The following is a 23,226-nucleotide window of genomic DNA, read 5'->3' as shown; positions in this document are numbered from 1 at the left end:
AAAATAAAGGTTTGTGGAAGAGTAAAGGAACATGCACCCCTTGTGTCATTACCACAGATCTAGTTACACACAAACAGCTCTATTCAAATGCAGATTATTTCTTAAATCCTGTAATTTCCTCTTCTCAGTTAACTATATAGATTTGCTGAGAATATATCTTTGGGAATGACTACAGTGCTTTTTGAAAGCTTAAAACTACCCTTAATTACCAGACAACCCATTTTCCTGAGGTGATTTAAGAATCAGAGCTCTCCTTTCAGTAAAAGGATGAGATACATGACACATTTGTGTATTTCATCCAGCTAAATTATTTTTTGTCCAAAATCATAATTGCTCTGATACACTCTTTCTCACAAGGTTACTGAAGCAGTTCCCATTCCTGGAGAATTAACTTCTCCTTACCAGCTAACTGTTAATTAATTTTAAATGCCTGGCAAATAACTGCCTCCTGTCTGGCTGGAGAACAAGCCCAAGAGCTTCAGATTACCATTTCACTCAGTGTAAGACTTTGGGACAGTTTGTTTTATGTGATAACATTTTTAACTTGGAGACTACATCCTGAAGTCCTGTTGACTGCTACTTAACTACAGTTTAAATGATGAGGATTGTATTTATGCATCAGCCTCTATCTGAAGGTTTACTTATGCAACAACTTCTATTTGAAAGTTTATGGGCAGTTTGTGTATATAATAAACACATTGATAGGACGTAGGAGTAATTTCAGCTGCTACTGAAATATGGCTGCTACAGGAAATGGAACAGAGCAGTTTTCTGAACCCTTGGGACAGCAATACTGTATCACTGATGCTTACTGGACTTAGTGTTGAAATAGTATTGAAACTGAATTGAAATTGAATTAGTATTGAAATACTCAACATACACATTGCCCAGCATGCATATACATTAGCAACATTGCCAGTCTTGAAAAGCAGTAAAGGATTTTTGATAACCAATGTTAGCCATGGCTTAAATTTCATGCTTCATTTTGAAGGAAAGTGGGATATTCATGCAGCATTCAGTCAAATGGCCTAGTCCTGCACACCAAGCCAGCAATGGCTTTTTTTCCCAGTGCTAGTTTGTGGGATGTAACAAGGTACTGATGATTCTGCATGACCAAATCTATAGTCAGACTAAGTTGTTTGAAAAATATGTCAGGATTAGGGTATATAGCTGCAAACCCTGATGAAAGATGGCTTGGCTGAGGACTGTATCTCAGGAAATCTTCATTCTCTACCTGTTTCAAATAGAACCTCCCACTGAGAGCTTGGACGGGTCATTTTATTTGTGGTTTACTTGCCTGCTTGTAAAGTACCATAATACTTTCCACAAATCCTGTGAGGATAATGACTATGGAAGAAGGATTTAAAAAAACCACGATCTGGTTTTGCATTTCAAATGAGTTAATTTTTAATTAACTTTTAGTTCCATTTCTGTGCATACATTTTTCATTTTCACTATAATTTTACTTTTGAGTATTGTTTTATTTCACTACTCCTTTTTGCTTTTCTTTTCCCCATTTCTCAGTTTTTAAAAATTTAACTTCTTCAGAATTTTCACTTCTTACAAAATTTAACTTTTTTTTTTTTTTGCAAAAGAAATATACACTGTGCTCAGATGTATACACAGTGTGCTCAGATACTAAAGTAGTAAGTGCTAGAAGGAAAGAGGACAAACAACACCTATCATTTCATAGAACAGCAGTAAAAGGATGCAGATGCGGGCAACTCACAGTTTACACATAATTACCAAGGTCCATTTTTTTATGTAAGAGCTAATGGAAATTGGCTAATTGGAAACGGGGTACAGGAAATTGCTAATAAACTTGTATGTTAAAGGCTTACAAATCTATTCCATTACTCTGCCAGAAACAGCCCAATCCAGGTTTATTTTCTCATATTTTCTTAAGTAGCTAAATGTCTTAAGGTAATTTTTCCCACTGGGAGCAATCTGAGATATTATTAAAGCCCATTATCCTAATCCTTTTGCTCTTCTTGCTTGCTGTTTATTCCAAGAAAATACATGAAACCAACTTACCATTTTTACTTTGAATATCAGTACACGCAGTATAAATTAGAAGGAGGTTAATTTTTATTTATGTAAAAAATTAATTAGGATCCAATTAACATGAAGTGCTTTCACTAAGAACTTATCTTTCTTATCATTTGTTTGACTTTTTTTCCCTCCAGGTGAACAAGTTTCCCCTCATTCTTCTGACATTCTTTTTCATGTAAGTATCTGATGGGGAAACCTGTCAAATGGTCTTAGGAAACTCAGACACGCTGCACTTACTACACCCTTATTGGCTTTCCAGCAGAATCCTTAAAAAATACTAACAAAGCATGTCAGAGATTTATCTGTGATTTTTCATTGTATCTTATTTTAACAACTACCTAGTCTTTAAATGTTTAGTAATGTAATACAATTTACATGAAAATCAGTTACTACAAAATATGCCCAGTAGACAAAATTATTTTCACTGATAAATGCTTATAAAGATGTGTCTCTTCGGCACGACTAGACGCTCAGCTCTGTAATACCAACCCTAAGTAACAAAATAGGGTGTTGTAACCCTAACTTAAATTGTCCTGGCTATGCAGAAGCTTAAAGGACTTTTATTTTGTGGCACTAATTAAAAAAGAATTCCTCTCTGTAAGCTACCCAAAGAACTTTCACTTGGTGTCAACACAAAGGAAGGTGCAAGCATGGTCTTGTTAGGATGCCATGACATGTTAAGCTTTCATCAGCCTCTTGTAAGCTTAGCAGAGTGGGTGGCTCGCTATTGAGACAGGAGTTCCTCAAGGTATTATAATGAGTGATTTTGTTGCTCTACTGGAGAGCATTCTTCCCTGCTGCACAAAGACTGAACCCATGGCTGCCAGCTGTTCTGCAGCAAAATTTTCTCATACGTGTATTTTTATGAATGAAGCTTAAAACACACTCTATTTTATAAGTAAGAAAACACTTAGTCATCCTTCAAAATTAAACACTCTAGAGAAAAAAACAAATCCTGTGAATTCTATGATGCATGATCTCCGAACTATTTCACATGCTCTAGTTCACATACTAAATTATTAGAAAAGTCTTTACCTCAGTATATTTGCAGTAGCTTTCCTTTCTTGTGGCAGAAGGTCAGGATCTCTCAAAACTTCTTCCAGCAAATTTAATACATTCATTTTCAGCTCATTGTTCAGCTCAAAATCCTACAAAGGAAAACAATTTTACTTCCTTTTGTTTTATCCACATCGATCAAATAACTGAAAAGGTATACTTTTGTAAGGTTTTCTATTGATGGGTTTTTTTTTCTATTAGGTTTGAAAATATTTACAAAACTTGGAAAGCTGTTGTAGTGATCAGGCCATGAAAGCAGAAGCCCAAAAGGCTATAATTTATTTTCTTTTCTGACCTTTATCTTGTGTGTGGAAATGGGCAAATCATGCAACCTTTCTTTTCTGAAGTGAGAGCCACGTCTCACCAATACCCACAAAATGCTTTATCCTCTCTCCTCCTGTAATGACTAGAAAGCAGAAAAACAGTTTAACTACAATACTGAGACAACTGCCTAGTGAAGCTGGACACTGGTGTTTTTTCACTATCTTCCTGAGTTTCTCTGCTTATCTGCCTCCCACTCTGGTATTTCTTATCTTGTACTCATCCTTTTGGAAAGGTCGGCTTTTTGTTCCACATTGTGGAGTACTCAACCTAAAAAGCTTGGTAAATCAGACTGGTGCTTTCTGGCACTGCATGTAAGAGCTTCATCATTTTAATTATTTCTGAGGCAGACTGATATCTGACAAAGGAAAACCCAACAACCATTTCTGTTGATCTCTGATATTGGAGAAAATCAAATAGAACAATGTACAAACTTTAAGGTGGGAACTTACAGAAGCAGACTCCAAAATTTTTTTACTGAGCTCAAAGCTAGCATTTTGATAAGAAAACTAAGCCCAAACCCTTCAGTCATCTAATGCATCATAGATCTTCCTTGATAACCCACAGTTACTTGGAAGCAAGACCATGCTTGTGGCAAACCCCTGCTTGTTTCCATGGGAACGGAAACCACAAAGTTATTGAAACTGGGAAATGTTAATTTTCCCAAAGAATCAGCTACAACTCTTTCTGTTGTGACAGGCTCCTAAATTGACAGGATTTCTGGAGATACATGTCACTGAGGAGAACCACCCCTGGTGAAGACAGGTGTCCTTACGCCATGCATTTCACTTGAGCAGATGTGGGATCATGAGAGTGCACCCAAAGTCACAAAGGAAGGTAACGATTAGTTTGGAAAAGGGATGAAATACTTAAGACAAGGAGGAGGATGCATGTTCATTAAAGAAAGTGGTGTCACAGCCATGCTTATAGCACTTTTTTGAGAAAGCTTATAGTTCAAAATGTTAGCTGTGGCCCACCAGCAATGCCTGGGGCATTTTTCTCCTATAACAGGCCTCCCTTTTTACCCTTCAAAAGTCTTCTCAACCTGGCCAGAGCTAATTCGTATTTTGAAACCAACTAGTGTGTGTGTCTTAGTTTTTTGTGATGTTTGTCCGTATTAGAGGATGCTGGAGAACAGGAACCTGTGCAGTATTAGGCTTTGCATGCCTACATATGCCTCAAAAACTAGCAAAAAATAGTTCTGGATACTGCATTGTGTTTATTTTCTGTAGCCATTGTCCTAAACGCCTCCTTCAGGAACTGTTTTAGCCTGTTTGCAAAAGAAGACAGAGATTTTTTATTTAATTATTTAGTGTATGGAAATGGGACTAATCAGTGAAAGCATAAGGAACATAACTAAACTACATGAGAATGCTGTTTGCTCCAGTGATTTTTAAAAGAAAAGCATTTGGACTATGGAACTACCAAAATTTAGCTAAAGGAGAAACCTTGAGCCTGCACAAGCTTAGGCAACCAGAGTAATTAATAATACTATTATTGTCTGTCCTATAGTTTGATGGTGGCCACTCTATAAAATAAGCTGGGTATCTTTGCTGGCCATGCTACAAAAATATCATCAATGAACAGAGAAGGTATGCGAAAACTGACAAACCTAACAACCTTATTTAGCATGTTGGGTAAAAATCTCACCTGCCACTCTAAATGGGCAGCTCTCAAAAACATGGTCAGGATTATATCTCCAAGTATGTTTTTCAACCATAATTGGTTGATTATTTTCATTACAGGATATTTTTTCTCAAGAAGTCTTGATTTATTGCAACTAAATTTATCCCCAGAGAGTCTGTATTTTAAAAGTTATTTAATTTGTGGATCAGGATGGGGATGCCTCACCTATGAATATCAGACTCAGCAAAACTGAAGAATCTTCAGTTTTGCATGTTTACAAGCTAATTCTTATAGGTAATGAGACTTAATACATTGTACATTAACAGCAAAACATGTTTGTTGAGTCATCTCAAGATAGTAGTCCTGGAATCGCTGGAGAAAGTCATACTGTTGGCAAGCTATTTCCTAGGGTTAGTCCTCCACTTCAATTACACTGGCTTTGGAAGAAACTTTATGGTGGAAAAATCATTCTAACCTCAGAAAAACGAGAAGTCCTAGACCCTTTATCAGCATAGCCAGCCCAGACTATTGTGGGTGATCGGGACTGATCAGGGATTATACACAGAGGATGCACTGATTTGTGTGACTCCTTCAGTCCCAGCTGCTGTGACACCTCCAAACCAGCCTGATCAGAACTAGAAGATGTCACTTCACAGCACAGCCTTCCCACAGGACAGACCTGACCCTATGCCCATGTGATTTCTGCAGCTGTTGTCTTACTGAACAAAATATCTTTTTTTGTGCCTGGAGGTATTCTTTTTTATAAAAATGTGCCAGCTGCTTTTTACAACGTGAGGAGAAACAAAAATGAAAACAGGTGGGATTCTGAAGAAAACTGGAGAGCTAATCTATTTTTTCTGTTGAAGTTCATGATCTAGGGGGTACCTAGATTCCAGTGTGATGAGCAATATATAAAAAATCTAGGGAAATCATTGCATTTAAACATGTACATACACTTAACTCTATGTAGAAGGTTAACATGAGAATTACACAAACACCAAAATACTTCACAACCAATTAAAAATATAATTTATACATAAATAACTATAGATACAATGCAGATTATATCTACCTGAATTATGAATGTTATATATGAATATATATTTATATATTCTATTTATAGTACAGGCATATATAGATCTATATGTAGCTACATATAGGTCTAGATATATTGTATTTATTTATATGATATCTCTCTCAATAATTTTAGACCATTTTTGTGACGTTTTTATTTGCTGTATCACCTGATAATGTTTCACAATATCTTCCAGCCTTTGGAAGGACTCACAACAAGACCCTGCCACCATCCTCAGCAGTGAAAGCTGGCAGCTTGAGTAAAGTCACTATTTGATACTGTCCTGCATGACATCCTTGTCTTTAAACTGGAGAGATGTGGATTTGATGGATGGACCACTCAGGTGATAAGGACTTGGCTGGGTGGTCACACTCAAAGAATTGCCATCAATGGTTCAATGTCCAAGTGGAGATCAGTGATTAGTGGCATTCCTCAGGGGTTAGTACTGGGACTGGTGCTGTTTAACACCTTTTTCAGGGACATGGGCAGTGGGATTGAGTGCACCCTCAGCAAGTTTGCCAGTGACATCAAGCTGTGTGGTGTAGTCAACACGCTGGAGGGAAGGAGTGCTGTCCAGAGGAACCCTGACAGGCTTGAGAGGTAGGACCGTGTGAATTCCATGAGGTTCAACAAGGCCAAGTGCAAGGTTCTGCACATGGGTTGACGCAATCCCAAGCACAGATACAGGCTGGGCAGAGAATGGATTGAAAGCAGCCTTGACGAGAAGGACTTGGGATGTTGGTTGATGAGAAGCTCAACATGACCTGCAGCCCAGAAAGCCATATCCTGGGCTGTATCAAAAGAAGCATAACCAGCAGGTCAAGGGAGGTGATTTTGCCCCTCCACTTGGCTCTGAGGTCCACATAACAAGACATAGACCTGCTGCAGCGAGTCCAGAGGAGGGCCCAAAGACAATCAGATGGCTGGTGCACCTCTCCTATGGAGACAGGGTGAGAGAGTTGGGGTTGTTCAGCCTGAAGAAGAGAAGGGTCTGGGGAGACCTTATTGCAGCCTTTCAATACTTAAAGGAAAGGCGGAGAGGGACTTTTTACAAGAGCATGTAGTGATAGGGCAAGGGATAATGGCTTTAAGCTGGAAGAGGATAGATTTAGATTAGACAAAAGGAGGAAATTCTATGCTATGAGGGTGGTGAGGCACTCGAACAGGCTGCCCAGAGAGGTGGTGACGCCTCATTGCTGGAAGTGTTCAAAGCCAAGCTGGATGGGGCTTTGAGCGACCTGGTCTAGTGGAAGGTATCCCTGCCCACGGCAGCAGGGGTGGAACTATATGAAGGTCCCTTGCAAACCAAACCATTCTATGATTCTATGATCTGTACTAGCTTACAATCAAATTGCTGCAGGTGTTAGACTACCCCAACATTCAAATAGACTTTTAGTTGAAATTTACATATCACAACAGGAATGCAGTCGGTCAGACAAGAACCACTCAATTTTCCAGCACCACATTTTAATTTGATAGTTGTCTTAATCCTTCATGAGAGGGTACATACTTCTAATATATTTTAGAGTCTGTAGTAGCCTAAAGATTTGTGGGTCTTATTCAGATTTTCATTTGACTGAAGCAGAGAAATTAATTAAGATATCCAAGCAAAATTTAAACTTTTATTTTTAAATCCATTACTGTCAGTTATGGGAAAAGAGATTTGTACCCTATTTATTAATATTTATACTGCAAACCCACTTAGGAAGTGCAGATATAGAAAAAATGACAGCTGATGAGTTAAGTAGGAGGTCTGCTCTGGAGTCATCTAGGATAAGAACAGGATATATAAAGTTCCCAATTGATCAAAAGCACTGTGCACCATGTTTAGCACCACTTAATGAGGTTTCCAGCAGTAGAAGACTGCAGCAACACACAGAAGTATATTAATTTTGCTGTCACCCACCTGCATTATGAAAGCAAAAGCCTTCTTTGTAACTACAGAGCACCAAAGTCAGCGTGATTACATTTTAAGTAGACCATTAACCAGCCTCTCGATCTCTACCATGCACAGGATTAGACAGCAATGTTCTCTTTATGAAGTGCAAGCACATTCCCTTGTCAGGAGGAGCTAGGAAAGCTGTGTTGCAGTATGAGAAGTGCTTCAGGAGGAGAGGATGGTGGATTTGGAATAACTGGCCAGAAGAAAATAGACTGCAGCAGAGGCAGCAGAAAGCAAGAAAAAGAAAATTTAGCTACTCTGATGAGGTACAACTAGAAATATGTAGATTTACTATTGGTGGTTTGTACAAATAATATAATTTTCAAGTTTTGACATGGGCTTAATGAAACCCCAAAAGCTTTTCCTCCCCTTTTTCTTTAAATCTTCCTAAGTGAGAGGAAATGTTCTTCATTTAAACAATGTGAGGAAACATTGAATAACTCAGACAAATAAAAGGGAGCTGAGAACCTAATTTATATTTGAATATATCAGTGATAAGGACTACAGAAAGCAGTGGAGGGAGGGAAGAAAGGGGCAGGAGGGGAGAGGAGACGGAATTGTGCGTGGAGAAACCACAAAGAAATTCTAGAGAGGAATTCAGCGTTGCATCATCCAACTTCAAGATGCTACATGCTTCATGTAAAAAGAATGTCACCTAAGTTCAGGTCTGAAGCTAAAGGCAAATTTTCAAGTCCTCAGGCACCTGCTTACAAAGCAAAAAAGCCAATTGGCAGGCTGGCTTTGGTGCCCTGTGATTGCCATGTGAAGGGGAGGAGGAGGAATATGAGTTGTCAGGATAAATGTAGCACTACTCCCTCACGACAGTCTCTGCTGGATGCATTTGGACTCATTTTATTAGTTTCTCTCTTTTTAATTCTCATTTCATGTTACATAGCTCTGAGGAGACCCAAGAATGGAAATTTCTCCAGCTGCTCTGGCCAGCATCAGTGGAATGTGCCACCCACCTCAGTATCACACCCCCAGCTGCCAGAGCTCATCACAGGCAGGATGAGGGCTTTAGCCAGCTGACCAAGAGTGCCTCCCAGCCTGGAAGCCCTTTTTTAAGCAGGGTAAGAACAGAGCTGACTGCTTTCCAATTCAGATTCCCAGACTTGGCACACACAGCCTACGGTCTTTCCACAGATGCTCCCAGGTGTAGCTGATATTATCACTACAAGCAAGAAGACTTGATGCCCTGAAATCTTTTCCTAGCCTATCTATCTTGTGAATAAGTACATTGTGAAAATTTTTCAATCCATAAGCCACAAATAAGAGAAACTGAAGAGGGATGCGTTAGATGGAAACAAGGAGAAGCAGAAAAGAGATGCATGGGAAAAGAACAAGAAGTGGTCACATTTCTAAAACAGAAGGTGAAGTATCGAGAGCGATATCAAGTAAGAAGAAATGTCAGGCAAAGATAGAATTGGTGGGACTTTTGCATAATAGCTGGAGATGGAAGACTTTGAGAGGCATCTGGAAGAGAAAATGCTCTGGGGAAGAGGACGGAAGAGTTAAATTAGTGAAGGGGGAAGAAAAATCTAATGAAGGGTTAAAAATGCCACACATGAAAGGAAGGGAAATCTGCATGTAAAGCTAGGGTCAGGTTTTGGATGTCTCTATACATGAAATGGACATATTGTGTGCAGACTCATTGTCCTTACCCCCAACTACAGCAGCAAACTGAAAACAGCAGATGGGCACAGACACTGAGAAAGACTAGCATTGCTACTGGCTGTAACTGATTAGTTCAAAGTGACAGGCTAATGATAAAATCCTGCTGGGAGCCCAGTATTGGAGATATCCAGGAGGGGAGAGCGATCTACTGAAGGACTGTTTACAAGAAATTTGGGTTATTTTTAAACAGATGGGGTTTGCCCTACAATTTTAATATATCTGCTCTCACGCCGAAGTGTAAACAGATCATTATTTCAATGGCATCAGTGGAGTCACTCAATCTTCTGTACAGCAGATCGAGCTCTATCACAGTTAACTGGAGTTACCCCAGTGCTGCAGTTCTCTAAAACTATATTTCATTTTCCAGCATAAAAGCACACTTCATCTATCACATACAATTGTGCTGAGGAAAATGTTTATAAATTCACCTGCAGAAAAATGTTTACACACATGGAAGGCAGAGAGAGAAGTTATTATAACTGGCTACCAGCAAAATTCATCCCTGAACTTGAGGTAAGTCTGGCTTAGCAAAGGACAACAGCTTTGTCTTCCAGGTAGTTAGAAGTGCAAAGAGACAGTCATCATTTGGGGAAGAGTGCCAACCCTGATTCTACAGTATCAGCATTAGCCTGTCACTTCTGATGGAATATAATCAGGTTAAAAGTACAAGCTATGTTAATAGCATGACTGAGTAATTCTCAGCACACACAATACAAACCTCTCCTTATCCAAGCACCGTGTAACCCTGTAGTACAAAGAAACCTTGAAAGAAGACTCTAGCCATTATGTATTGTCAGATTAAAGCATTCAGGACAGATAAGAAATGTGACATCCCTGCCTCTAAGTCCTAGGAGGTAGTACGTTCAAGAGCTTTGCAGAAAGACCTCAGCGAAGAAGGACCTGTCAGGCTCCAGCAGAAGTGGGTGCAGAGTAGACTAATTAGTTTGACTGACTGCAAGCTTGGCTACCGTTCTGGGGGTGACTCACATTCCCTGAAGGGTCATGGTATAGCAAACCCTTACACTTCTGTGACGTTTGGACAGACCATAGCAAAAATTAAGTACATTACTATTCAATAAGTAACTGTATTCTGCAAAGGGCATGAGTTTATGCAAACTGTATTTCTTCACTAGGTGACCAATGGTAAGCTGGAAGGCTCAGTCAGGGTTCGCTTGCTCTGCCTCTCTCTGGGGTAACCTCTCTGTTTCCTCAGTTCACAATTTGTATCGTAACACGTGTTTATTTGAGAAAGAACCCCAGAAATTTCTTTTCTGTTTAAAGGCAGAGGCCACAAATCCTAGGGGTTTATTTGAAATGTAGTTAAAATAAACCATATCTTGCTATCATGCAGTAAGTGTGGCTTAAGTGTGATTTGTTCACATTTCTGCAATAAACTTACTGTAACTTTGCCAGGTATCATATTCATTACATTATGACTTTAAACTCAAGTGAGTGGAGCTTGTATAAAGGAATTTTTATCTTATTTTTTATTCCAATGTACAAAATTGAATTGGCCAATTCATGTGCACTAAAACTGTTTTTAACTCACTGAAATAATCTTTGCTTGGACAATTCTCTGTATACGTATGTCCTCCATAATCTCTTGTTATCAATAACTACATCTGCAAAACCTTCTATTGAAAACCCAACACAGCTTCACTGGTATGAGCAAGAAAATGACTTTGCAGTAGATTATTTCACAGCTGGAGCAAGACAGGCATTGGGCATGAGATCATGACCTATACTCTAAAAATTCAAGCCTTGGTCTTCTCCCCAGATCTTGTGGTAACTTCATAACTCACTGACACTGTCTGGCAGCCATCTAGTTTGAGTCTGAGTTTAGCCATCCAGTTTGAGTTAAGATTTGCCAATTCGTTCCAGCTGAGATCTCTGAAGAAGCCAACGGGAACAAGCACCCAGCTGTCCTTCAAAACTGGGAAGTCTGGAGAAGCCAGCTTCTCTATCAGCAGATGCAAAAGCTTTCTCCTTGGGTAAGCTCCATTTCAGTCTGCTTGCCACAGCAGCCGAAAAACCTTGATTTTGTAACGTGAAGTATTTAGATAAAAGACACGAAAGTATTGTTAAACAAACAAAATGAGGCTGCAAGACCTCACTAGGATAATGAAAATCATACAAAGACCTTCTCCTCTTGGCCTCCTTTTCCCTTCCTATTTTTCCATCTTTACAGGAGTCAGTGGGAGTTTTATCCTCACGAGCCCTTTCCATTCCCATCAGCGTTTTTGCCTTCACAATGACTGCCTGCCTCATCATTTCTGTTTTCATTGTTTACAACAGGAGAATCCTACGCTGTTCCTCTCAATTACATTTTAAAACAAAATGTAAACATGAACATTCTGCTGATATTTTGGGCAAAAAGAAAGCTTTGTTGGGTTGTAGGTGGCTGGATGAAAAAGACACAGAAGAGTGGGGAGAAAAAGAGAAGAAATAGGGACTGCAAAGAAAATGTAAACAGAAAACCTAAACGAGACATCTTTCACACTGTGCTGATTTTGGCTGATGAGCAATACAGGTTTGATTCCTCTTGCTCTATACGGTAAAAACAAAAAGTGTGTGTCACATTATGTGAGGATGTTTTTTTCCAAATTTTCATCGGTGCCTTCGGAGCTCCTGGAGACGTTAATTAGTTCCTTCTCCCCTCCTGAAAGGACTGCAGATCTAGCATTATCACTATGTATTTACTTGGAATATAAGTGAGGCTCCTACAGTGCATGACCCAAGTTTTAAAAATAAGTAATCGTTTTTCTAAGCATTTTTAGTATGATTTCAAGATAACAAAACCACTTTATGAAAGCACATCCTCACTGAATAGGCTGAATTGTTAATTTTAATGATTCTGTTTTCTGGCCCCAGACAACTTTACTTATTAAATACTGTCCACGCTTAGATAAATTTAAAAAAACACATGCTTTAAACAAAAAACAACCCTGAGTCATCCATAGCTGTGGTTTTGACACAGTTGCAAGATACTGTAGGAAGCTAATTCATTCCATAGCCCAGCAGAGGAAAAACCCTCCAAACACTGGCCAAAGATGTGCTGGAGTAAAGTGAGGAAACACAAGGCTTTGAACTATTTGTTTGGACGATTCCTCTTTCCCTCAGTTCATGCACTAACCCTGACCAACGTTACTATACACTGAGAGCAGCACACTAAAGCAAGCCAAAAGGATCCAGGGGGAGGGATGGAGGGCAGGGAATAACTACGTGGGGTGATATATGTAAGAGCACTTTTACCAGGTGGTTGTGTGTTACTCTCTTCACATTGCACACATTTCTGAACATAGCCTGCACAGTCCTATGCGACTGTTGAGCACCTCATGTGCTCTGGGCACTAGAACACAATAAATCAGTACAATAATTTAGGCAGATAAATAACTTGTAGAGAATTGGCTGTTATTGGTGGATCAGAGAGCACCAGAACAGAGTTAGTTATGCTGCAGGGTTACTCATATGCTGTAACACTAAGCATGTTTGTAGTAGCATCTCACACCCTAAAAAGAGGACTGAAGAAAGCCCCACAGTTTACCCATCCAATGCCTTTGCTTCTCTTTACATCTACTAGTAAGGAAATGCCATTTTGGCAGAAAAAATCTGCACAGCCCGTCACCTTTACAGTGGTGCAGGCTAGCAATGACCACAAGAATCTCAGGCACATAACAAGGAAAACAGTTTATCAGACAGTGGGAGAAGCTTCTCCACAGAGGACAGAAATTGCCTATTTGGTGTTGGGGAGTTTTTGCAGCAGAAGCAAATTCAAAGCCAAGGCTAGAGAAAACAGTATCAGCAAAGCATACTGAATTGCACGTTCATCTTCACAAATATGAACTTATTTTGTTAACTTCCTATGTTTTTTTAAAAGAGAATAAAACCTGCCCTTGGCTTCTGATGAAGGGGAAGGATGCCTCAATCGTATAAAGTGGCTAGAGAATGATGCAAATACCTTAAAATGTAATAAAGCTTTTGGCAGGTCTGTTGATCTCATAGAATTTTAATACTTACATTGTTTTGTCATTTTTGAAATTGAATAAGCATTTATTCACCAGACACTAGTGGCTAACGGTTCTCTGGCTTGCAGTTTGTGTTGTTATTGTAAAATGAGGCTCTGAGCTACTACTCTCCAAGGACTATACATCTCTTCTGCCAACATTTCATCCTATTTGGCCAGACAGTAATTCTTCACTTGCCTTCCTTAAAGCAGTTCTGTCCCATATTTTTTGGCAGAAACTAGTCAGTCATTTCTGATTTGCTGATGTCTTCTGTCCTTTCTCTCTCCCTGGTCTCACAAGTAAACAACATAAAAAACTGATTGCATGCTCTGTTGCTGTAGCATCCATTACTTTCTGTGCCAAAACTCTTGCATTTTAAAATATTTGCTATATTGGAATACTGAATTAAGAGAGCTACAGAATTCAAATCTGCCACTCTTGCCACAGAAAACATAAAAGGCAGTGAGTGATTAGGGCATTCAGGTAATTGCTTCCACTTTGAGAATACATGGTGTTGAATTTTTGCTCATTACCTTTGTCCTCTTAATATTTTTAAAAGAACACTAATTGAAAACGTTATGCAAAAGTAGGTGCAAAAGTATTCAGGACAATATTATATTTTATATAATATATTTATAGCATATATATCTCATATATTTATATCATAGGTACTTTGGAAATGGAAGTAGAAAACATTTGTATTTTTAAGGAGAGAAAATATATTTTTCGTAAATTGCTACAATGACGGAGTATGCTTGTACTCTTCATAGTTACTTTGTGTTTATGATAGAGAATCATCATCACAACTCAATCAGGTTAGCTCTGAAACTCAAACTTCAGTCCAGCTAGTTGTAGACAGTTGCTTAATGTAGACCAAAGTCTGATGACTCCTAAAATTTTCACAAGCACATTAATTTACCATCTTTTAATTAGTATGGAGGGTCAACTCAACTCACAGCAGTTACTTAATACAAACTGTGGCAGGGAGACAGTAAGTATGTACAGTAGACTACCATAACACAGAACAGTAATAACGGACTTGCCATTCCTGTTACAGCTCAAGATTTTGCCATGCAATGATTTCCATTTACCAGGTAGTCAGAGAGAATTTGGTGTACATAGGTTGTTTCCAATAACTAAAAATGTTTAATGATTCCCATGATAACCAAGAGAGGTTTTATTAATCTCTTCTGGGCTGTTCAGCTTTTCAAACATGACCAATTTTCCTACTTCTGCATTTCTTAAAGACTTCATTTTCTAGCAAACGTAACCTCTATGCAAATTAAACCTATTACATGGAAAAAAAGGAAACTGAGTTTGACATAGGACAGTTTGACATTGCTGCATTTAGCTGTGCAATAAACCCTTTTAAGATCAAGTGGTCTTGATTATTAGCGTGTAGTGACAAAGCACTCCATAATTGCCATGAAGTACCATCTATCCAAAGCCTAACAAAAATCTTTCATTTGCTTCCAAAGTGCTCTCACTGTTTCTGTTTCCTTCCCTCCTTTGTTCTTTCCTTCCTTCCTTCCTTCTTTCCCTCCATCCCTCTTTCTCTCCCTCCCTTGTTTCTTTCAATAATTTTGCTGGTAGTCTTCTACACACATGCCAAAATCTTCTAACATTTGTCTCACCTGGCAGCTTAAAGGACATGGGTATCCATGAAATTCTACTAGCTACCAAGATTTCTTCTTTCCCCTCTCTTTGCCAACACAGTTTTATGATTATGTATCAGACCTGCAGCCCTGTCATGGTTGTAGAAGGACCAACATCAAGGACTGCTGCCTCTTTCTGTATATGACTCACAACAAATAGATAAATATCTGTATGCTAACACAAGTATTGTAACACATTCAGTCGAAGTAACTGAACAAAGCTGACAATCTGAAAGATTAAGCCAACCTGCTCATTATGTATTTCAACACATATTACAACAGTAAAGCACTGGCACACAATGTTACTAGGAATAATGCTGTAACTGGATATTTTCCAGAGAGCTTTGCAGGGCTAGATGAAAGATTCTCCACTTGATTAACAGTGTGTTTTTACAAAGTAGTTTTCCATATTATCTTTACAGCACTGACTTTTCAGGTTGTTTGACCTCTGCTACACTATATAGCAGCACTGCCTAAAAATATTTTGTAGCAAGAACGCAGATGTATTACAGATGGAAAGGAGAAGGGTGCAACTGGAGAATACCTGAGAATGCTTGGAGACCCAGTGGCGCAAGACATTTAGGACGCGATTCGTGGCTGCTCTGCGTATTATGAATTCTTTGTCGCACATGCGTTCAGAATTGTTAAATCCTGTGCAGAAAAAACACACATTAGAGTTAATGGAGGTAGCAAAAATTCAAATACAGTATGAATAACTTGGGTAAACTGAAAGCTCATAGAACATTTATGTGTCATAAAAGGAAAGATGCCTATATAGACTTTCAAATATGACCATTTAGACTGCTGAAATTCTGCAAGATCAGTAGAACACGACCCTGTCTATCACAACGAATAGAGACACCTCCTTGGGTCAGCATTCAGTTTTAGAAAGATGAAGAATATTTGCCTGCATCATTAACATCAGGTCTTCCTCCAGTATGGAAGAAAACAACAGTAAAAACCAGAACCAGACCAAAAATATACAGGGCCTGTATTAAAGCAGATTACAGAAGGAAAGTGAGCATGATTTAGAAAGGGGAAAGAGGCAAATTTCAGAAGTGGGAAATAGGCAGGGGAGGATAGCAGTTTAAGCATAGAGAAGAAGAAGGTAAACACAAGAAAGCACTATTGTACAGGTTCTACCAGTCAACAGAGACTGTTCAAATAAGCTATTTGATTTTTTACCATTAGGGTGACAAGAAAGTGGGGAGGTATAAAGAAAACACATTTACATCCCCAGCTTCCTGAAGACTGCAGTGTTTCCCCACACATCTTGTAAAACTTTTTTTTTTGAGTCATGAATATTTACTTATGAAGAAGTGGTTTTAAACAAACAATAAAGTTTCTTCCTACAGTCACACTATTGCTTCCTTCTCCTCTTATTCTGCTTTAGCTCCATCATAAATACAATCTGTATGATAAAATAATGAATATGTTTTAATAATAGAAGTATTACATGAAACCCCCAGTTTTAAAAAAAAATAGGTAACTCTGAAGATACACTAGACAAGTTCACATTTTTCTAAGTTTCTGTTAGATTTGATCTTATACTGTGCTGTTTTCTTTTTCACTTGGTGCAGAGTCCAAGGAACAACTGGAAACACCCTTCCATATGACCAGTACTTTACTATTTTTTTGGTATAAAAGCTGTTACAGAGCTTGTGTATTACTATAAATAGCAAAGGCAGATTAAATTTCTATTTAATCTGTGAGAAACCCATTGGAGGTATTCTTTTGCTCTGTTTTTATTGAAGGCCAAAATACCCAAATTGCTGCTCTATATTTTTGGAAAGATAAGCTGGAAAAGAAGTTTAACTGCAGTCTTACACCTTTTACTGCAAGTTGGACCCCAAACCCCAAATGTATTTTCTATGCTTAGGTTTCAAGGAACTTTTTTAAACTATGGCATATTACACTGTAGTTAACATCTAAAATTCAAAATCAAAGGAAGTTTCATATTAAAACATGTTCAGGAGTTTCATTGCCCATAAACAGCAAAGCACACAAGATCTCTGAGGCTTTACTCAGTAAAAGGTAACCTAGGCAACATTTTGTGTGTTAATTTTCTATGCCTTTCACAGATAACCTCTTGCAGAAGCAATTAGGCATACACATTATAAACTGTTCAATTAGCCACTTAATTGCAGCAATGAAAGTCACAATGAAAATTATATATTAAAGCAGTGGAATCTTTATCAAAGTAACATTAAGGAAAAGAAGTTTCAGTAAGCTGGAAGGAAAACAGAAAGAAACCCACAGAGACAGTTTTCAGTTAGCTGCAAAAAGAATAAAAAGAGCAAGAAAGGAAAAAGGAAAGCCTCCAGAGACCACTTCAGCAAACTTCTATGGTCCTCAGAATTTCATCGGTTTTTTAAGCAGTAATTAGCTTGTTGCAAAGAATAAGCAACATGTTCACTCAGATCCACATTGTCAGTGTGTTGATGGCTTGATGGCTTGTCACTTCATGTTGATGGCTCGAACATATAAATGGAGATCTCCACTTTTGTAAGAAAAGAACTTAGCTGAACATAGATGCACATGTGAAATTAAATCCAAGTGGGTGATTCATTGTACATCTTCGGGTACAAGACTTCAGATAAATGACTAAATCAGTGAAATACATTTTTTTCCAACATAAAACTGGAAATCTATTAACTCCATTCTGACCTTGTTTTTAAATACAAACAAATGGGCAAGCCAGGGATGTGTTTCCTTCTTTCTTCACACATTCATAATTTATTGTTCTTTATAGAAACAAAAAAGAATCCACAAGTCCTCAAGCAACACTCACTGTCCAAGACTTAAATCTGCAGATGGATTTTGAAGATCAAGTTTATGACATTTTCTTGTGGAAATAGAATGGAGCGGAATACCCACTGTTATGTCCATACTGGTTTAGCATCGTTCCATTTGGATGTCTGGCTTTACCTCAAGGTTTTCCCTTTGGACTTGTTTTGACTAACAGTAGACGTCAGGTAGGCTCCAGATTCAGTAGCTTTGACAACAGCTCATCAGAGCTAGGCCTTAAGCCAGAGCCAGTTATGCTGGAGAATAATACATGGAGTTCTTGGACCTTCCTGAGGCAACTGAGGATGAAGCACAACAAAGCTACTGGGACTTGTAGTGTTCAGAACAAGAAGTCTCTGCCTCTGTTCCCCTTCTACTATCTACTGTGCTATTTCCAAGCAAATGATTCTGCATACATGGAAGGAACATGGAGCCGTTCAGGACAAATGGATTGATTATACTCCTACTTCAAAAAGTGGTGACTATGTTGTAAGCAATGCTGGAGACTTGCACTACAACAGAAATTAAGATGCAGAGCTGCCCCTCATGAAGATGAAGGTGTGCAAGTCATCATTGACCAGAGCGGAGAGATCTGCAGGAGTGAAGCATATGACCTTCTCTAGATCTGTCACCAGAAGACATAGCGAAGTGTGAACCTGTTGAATGCTGTTTAGCATACTGCCGGCTCTTAGCTTTTCCATCCTAAATTGACTTGTTTGCCACTTGAAGTGGCAGCCAGGACTGGCAGAATGCCACAGAGATGGTTACCATCCACAGCATTAAAATGCCCATCAGACACAGATTAATCAGATTAGTCTCAAAACCAGAAGTTATGTAATAACTGCTACTATTCACTAGAGAAGCTTAAGTGGATTTATATAAAATATAGACAATAGCCACCATTTTTTTATCTATTCACCTATTTATCAGAAGACTATATAATTGTAAAGCTATGCATAGATAGTTACCAGTAAATCTATTCAAAACTAATGTGTCAGCTCCCTTCCAGTCAGTATGGCAGCAGCTAAAATCCCTACCTTCTAAAGTGCTGGATTGTATCATTCCTGATACTAAGGAAATTACATCATATTACTAACCTAAAGAAAAGTTAGTGAATACTGAATGTGAAAGCAAAAGAAATCTCAGTAGTTCTTACAGTCACTGAATAGATCTTTTCATTAACCAAAATGTGAAAACATGTAACTGAAAAGGTACTCAAGAACATTCAAATCTAGGTCTAACAAAGTGCTAAAAAAACTCCAATAAAAACTTATTGCCACAGCTGCATTAATATAGAAGCATGCAAACCAACATCCAAAAAAAGAGAACATGCAAAACCAAGTCCTTGGCTAGCATTGGTTTTGCTCCTCTTAACCTCCAAAGCCACATGGACTTTGGGATAGAAACTGCAAAAGGGAGATAACCAGGCTAAGTCCTGATGAAGCCACTACTGAAGCTATCTAGGCAAGCATCAGTGAACTTCGATGGTGCCACCAGAGTTTCCTGCACTTTTCACAGTGCAAATTCCTTCTAATATGACAGCTTTACTACTGCTTCTTACTTCCTCCTCTCTCTTTCTGTCCACCTAATCCTCTCCTAACTCCAAACAAAACCCTGAGCCACCCCAACAAATGCAGTTATTCCGCATGCACAGGCTACTTGTTTATGCATAATTTAAAGAGCCTGGTATACAACCTTATCTGTTTCTGCACATTCATATCACCGCTTACAGATAACCCATGTGCCTGCTGATCCCTACACTGTAAAAGTAAACTAAATTGTCCAGTCCTGTCTCGTTGTGCAACAGGTAACAGTAGTGCAGAAACTTCAAGCTACCTCACCTACTGCCAAAAAACAGGTGACAGCCAGAACCTTGCTGAGCCACACATCACCTGCTCCACCTGTCCATACATAAGTGTGAAACTGGACCTGCACTCTGTGACTACACAAAGTATGCAGTATGAAATTTTGTCATGGTTTAATGCCAGTAAGCATCTAAAAGAAAGCGTGCTGACCCACAGATTAGAACTGGGAACCAAGGCTTCAAGTCAGATCTTGATCTGCAAGGAACAAGTGTTTCATCACACCTCTAACATGTATCTCAGAAAGTACCCTACCAAACTGTTTCCAGTTAACCTTCTAGCATTGCTGCATCCAACCTATTAGTCCCCAGATACTTTTCCTATCTATTTTGGGGCTCAGAATAGTTTTTTAACTCTGATTATACAGTTCTTAGTATAATATCATGCCTGTCTGTGACTTGGACTTGGAGGTACTCTTAGCCATGTAGGTTATAAATTTAGGTGTGCTGAAAGATTAACAAAATAGCCATATCTGATCAGACAAAATTTCATTGAGCTCGGCATCCAGAAACAAATGCTTGTGGAAAGAATCCTTAAAAGGGGCAATTCTGAAGCAGCCTTTCCCATAGAGTGTTATCCTTGGCATTGAGCAGTTTGGGGGCTAACTACACACGTTACACTTAAATCAGCAGGGAAGTAGGCATTATTTTTCCTAAGTTCACCTTCCTTGTTGTTCCAGGAGAGGAGAAAGGTGAAGTGTCCCATCTAGGAGGATGTTAACCTTTGCAACATTTTAATTAGGATTCTGGATGGAACTGCCCACATCCAGACCCCAGAGTGATATAACCTGAAACACTCCATGGTGAACACGTTTCTCTCCTGAAGGAAGTAATCCTTCTACATTAGAAATATCAGCATTATTTCTAATCATTAATCATCTTAATGGGCAGCTGACTCAGTGGGGCTACTTTCAAGTAATGTTTTCCCCAGTATCTGTTGAGATTAATATCTTGCACAAATAGTTTTTCATGTAATGGTGATGCAGAACTTTTAGCACAGGCTGTCAAACACAATGTTAACCTGCCAGCAGTGCTAGTTTCAGTGAATTACTTCTTTCAATATAATTTAATCACTCTGTTCATGTACTTCTCTTCAGATTATGTTATGCAAAATCCAGTTTCACCTTCAGATGTTTTTCTTACATGCACTATAATCAAAACTAATATTTTTATAGCTTCCACTATCACCAAAGATTTTTTAAAAAAAGGTGCTGAATAGATATAAATCTCAACACCTGCAGACAAAACCAGATTATATTACAATAATACCTTGTACATAGATAGCTCTTCTTACATAAAGGTCTAAAGCAATTTTCGGTGGTAGATTACATTATCTATACCATTCATAAAGCAAAAAAAATCAATGCCTGCAGATAGGGTGTGTCAGGGTTTCTACCTTTGGAATTGCTTGACTCAGGACCAGATCCAAGGATCTAATCACACGTCAGTGTGAGACAGAGAAAAGACCTTCTCCTCAAAAGCTACTGAGAAGTCCCTATAGCAAAATCCTGCCCTGCTTTCTCTTGTTCTACTGAACAAACCTGACCCTATCAGCAATTTACATGATTTTATCTTTAAAATCCACTTCACTCAAGAGGAACATTTGTGTTAGGTTAAATTCTGCACTGTATATGTTAAAGACACTAAATGATGCACATTTGCTTTTCTATTTAAGATGTCAAAAACTCTCAGTCTAGTTACAGTAACTGTATTGTCTACATTTTGTTTTTCTGCATTAATACAGCAGCACACCATTCCTGACCACAGTAATTAATTTGTCAAAGGTTTTGATGATACATCTATTTTTAAGGGTTTATCTTGCAAAAAAATCATTTCCATTCACAAGATTTAGGGATAAGTTTTTTTAAGTTATGAAGAGTGACTTCAACAAGTTTCTGGTGTCCTTAGCAAAAAACTTAATTTCAAAAAAGGATTTTATGTGTCAGTTTCACTGAAATACTCTGGAATCATGCACCGAGGCTATGTTAGCACCTCACAGGAGAAAACTGCACTCCACCCTTTGAGCGCAAATCGTACAGAGTCCCAGGGAGGTTGAAGCGGAGCATTCATGGTTCACAAAACACATGAGAAATAATCAAAAAAAGAGTAAAATGTAGTTCTCTGCCTTGTGGATTTTTTCTTTCTTCTAATAAATAAGCTCATGAGTTGTAGGCCAGTTTTATGATTCAGCCTGGCTCAAATCCTGAAAGCTTAGGCTTGGCAAACATCTGTGTTACTTTCTGACCTGGATAAAGAATAAATACAAACCATAGGCCTGGAGCAGAGCAGTTTCCATCTACAGATTAAAACTGAAAAAGCCTCTCCAGATACATGCAGCACAAAAGAAAAGCCTTCCCAATATATATGCAGCACAAAAAAATATCTAGTTCTAAAAACTTTTCCTTGACATATGGTTTGGATGACTGTTTAAAGGTACCCATCTTTATTGGTCATAGACTCTCAAGCAAGTAATTGGTTTTCACACATTTTTGCAGAAATGTGGCAGACAGCGAGTAGCCTAATATTGACAAGAAATCTAAACTGCCAGTGATTCTGCTCTCCTTTGCATTTCTTCAGTTACGATATCAGATTGCCATACCCTAGCCAGCTGAAGATGGCAGAGCTGGAAAATATGACCATATTAACTGAGATGAAAAGAAGCATAAAGATGAACTCCCACTCACTGCATACAGAATAGCATATTTGATCAGTAAAACAGTTCTTCCTCTTTTTTTAGCAATTATCAAACATGCATAATGAGATTTCTAATGGAGGAGGTCATATGAGGAGTCTGAGGCTTGGAAGTAGGAGCTATCTAGTCTAGTCATGATCTTCGGTCTACCTCAGTTTAAGAAAGAGGCATATCTAATCGTTCACTATGCCAGGGTTTGAGTTTGTTTCACAAAGCGTTATAAACTCACACAGCATCAGAAATGACTATTAAAAAGCAGAAGAAAACAAGTGTACAGTGCATTTCAGGCTTTTAATTTCACTTTCACTGGTCCTTAGGACATATAAAATAATTTTGCCCTAAGATACGTGCTGCTGAAAATCCCTGCTGTAACCCCTCACGTCAGAAATAATTCCAAGTATGTATTTGATTCTTCTGCCTAAAGCCTCCATCACAAATACAATCTAACTATCACATCAAGTCAAGGGATTATAGTCTTAGT

The 23,226-nt window shown here is 38.5% G+C and overlaps 1 protein-coding gene across 2 annotated transcripts in view; it reads right to left on the bottom strand.

Annotated features, from left to right (window-relative positions):
* The window catches only part of RASGRF2 (Ras protein specific guanine nucleotide releasing factor 2), a 134,792-nt gene that overhangs the window by 17,318 nt on the left and 94,248 nt on the right, over positions 1-23,226 (bottom strand). For both annotated transcript variants that reach the window (XM_064438404.1, XM_064438405.1), the window contains exons 18-19: positions 15,950-16,056; positions 3,088-3,200 (exon numbers count right to left, since the gene is read on the bottom strand). In XM_064438404.1, the coding sequence (XP_064294474.1) occupies positions 3,088-3,200; positions 15,950-16,056 (220 nt within the window). The remainder of the gene's footprint in view (positions 1-3,087; positions 3,201-15,949; positions 16,057-23,226) is intronic.

This window comes from Phalacrocorax carbo, chromosome Z (assembly GCF_963921805.1).
Source record: "Phalacrocorax carbo chromosome Z, bPhaCar2.1, whole genome shotgun sequence".
NCBI lineage: Eukaryota > Metazoa > Chordata > Aves > Suliformes > Phalacrocoracidae > Phalacrocorax > Phalacrocorax carbo.
The sequence above is the reverse complement of the archived record's forward strand: the minus strand, read 5'-3'. Positions and strand labels throughout refer to the sequence as shown.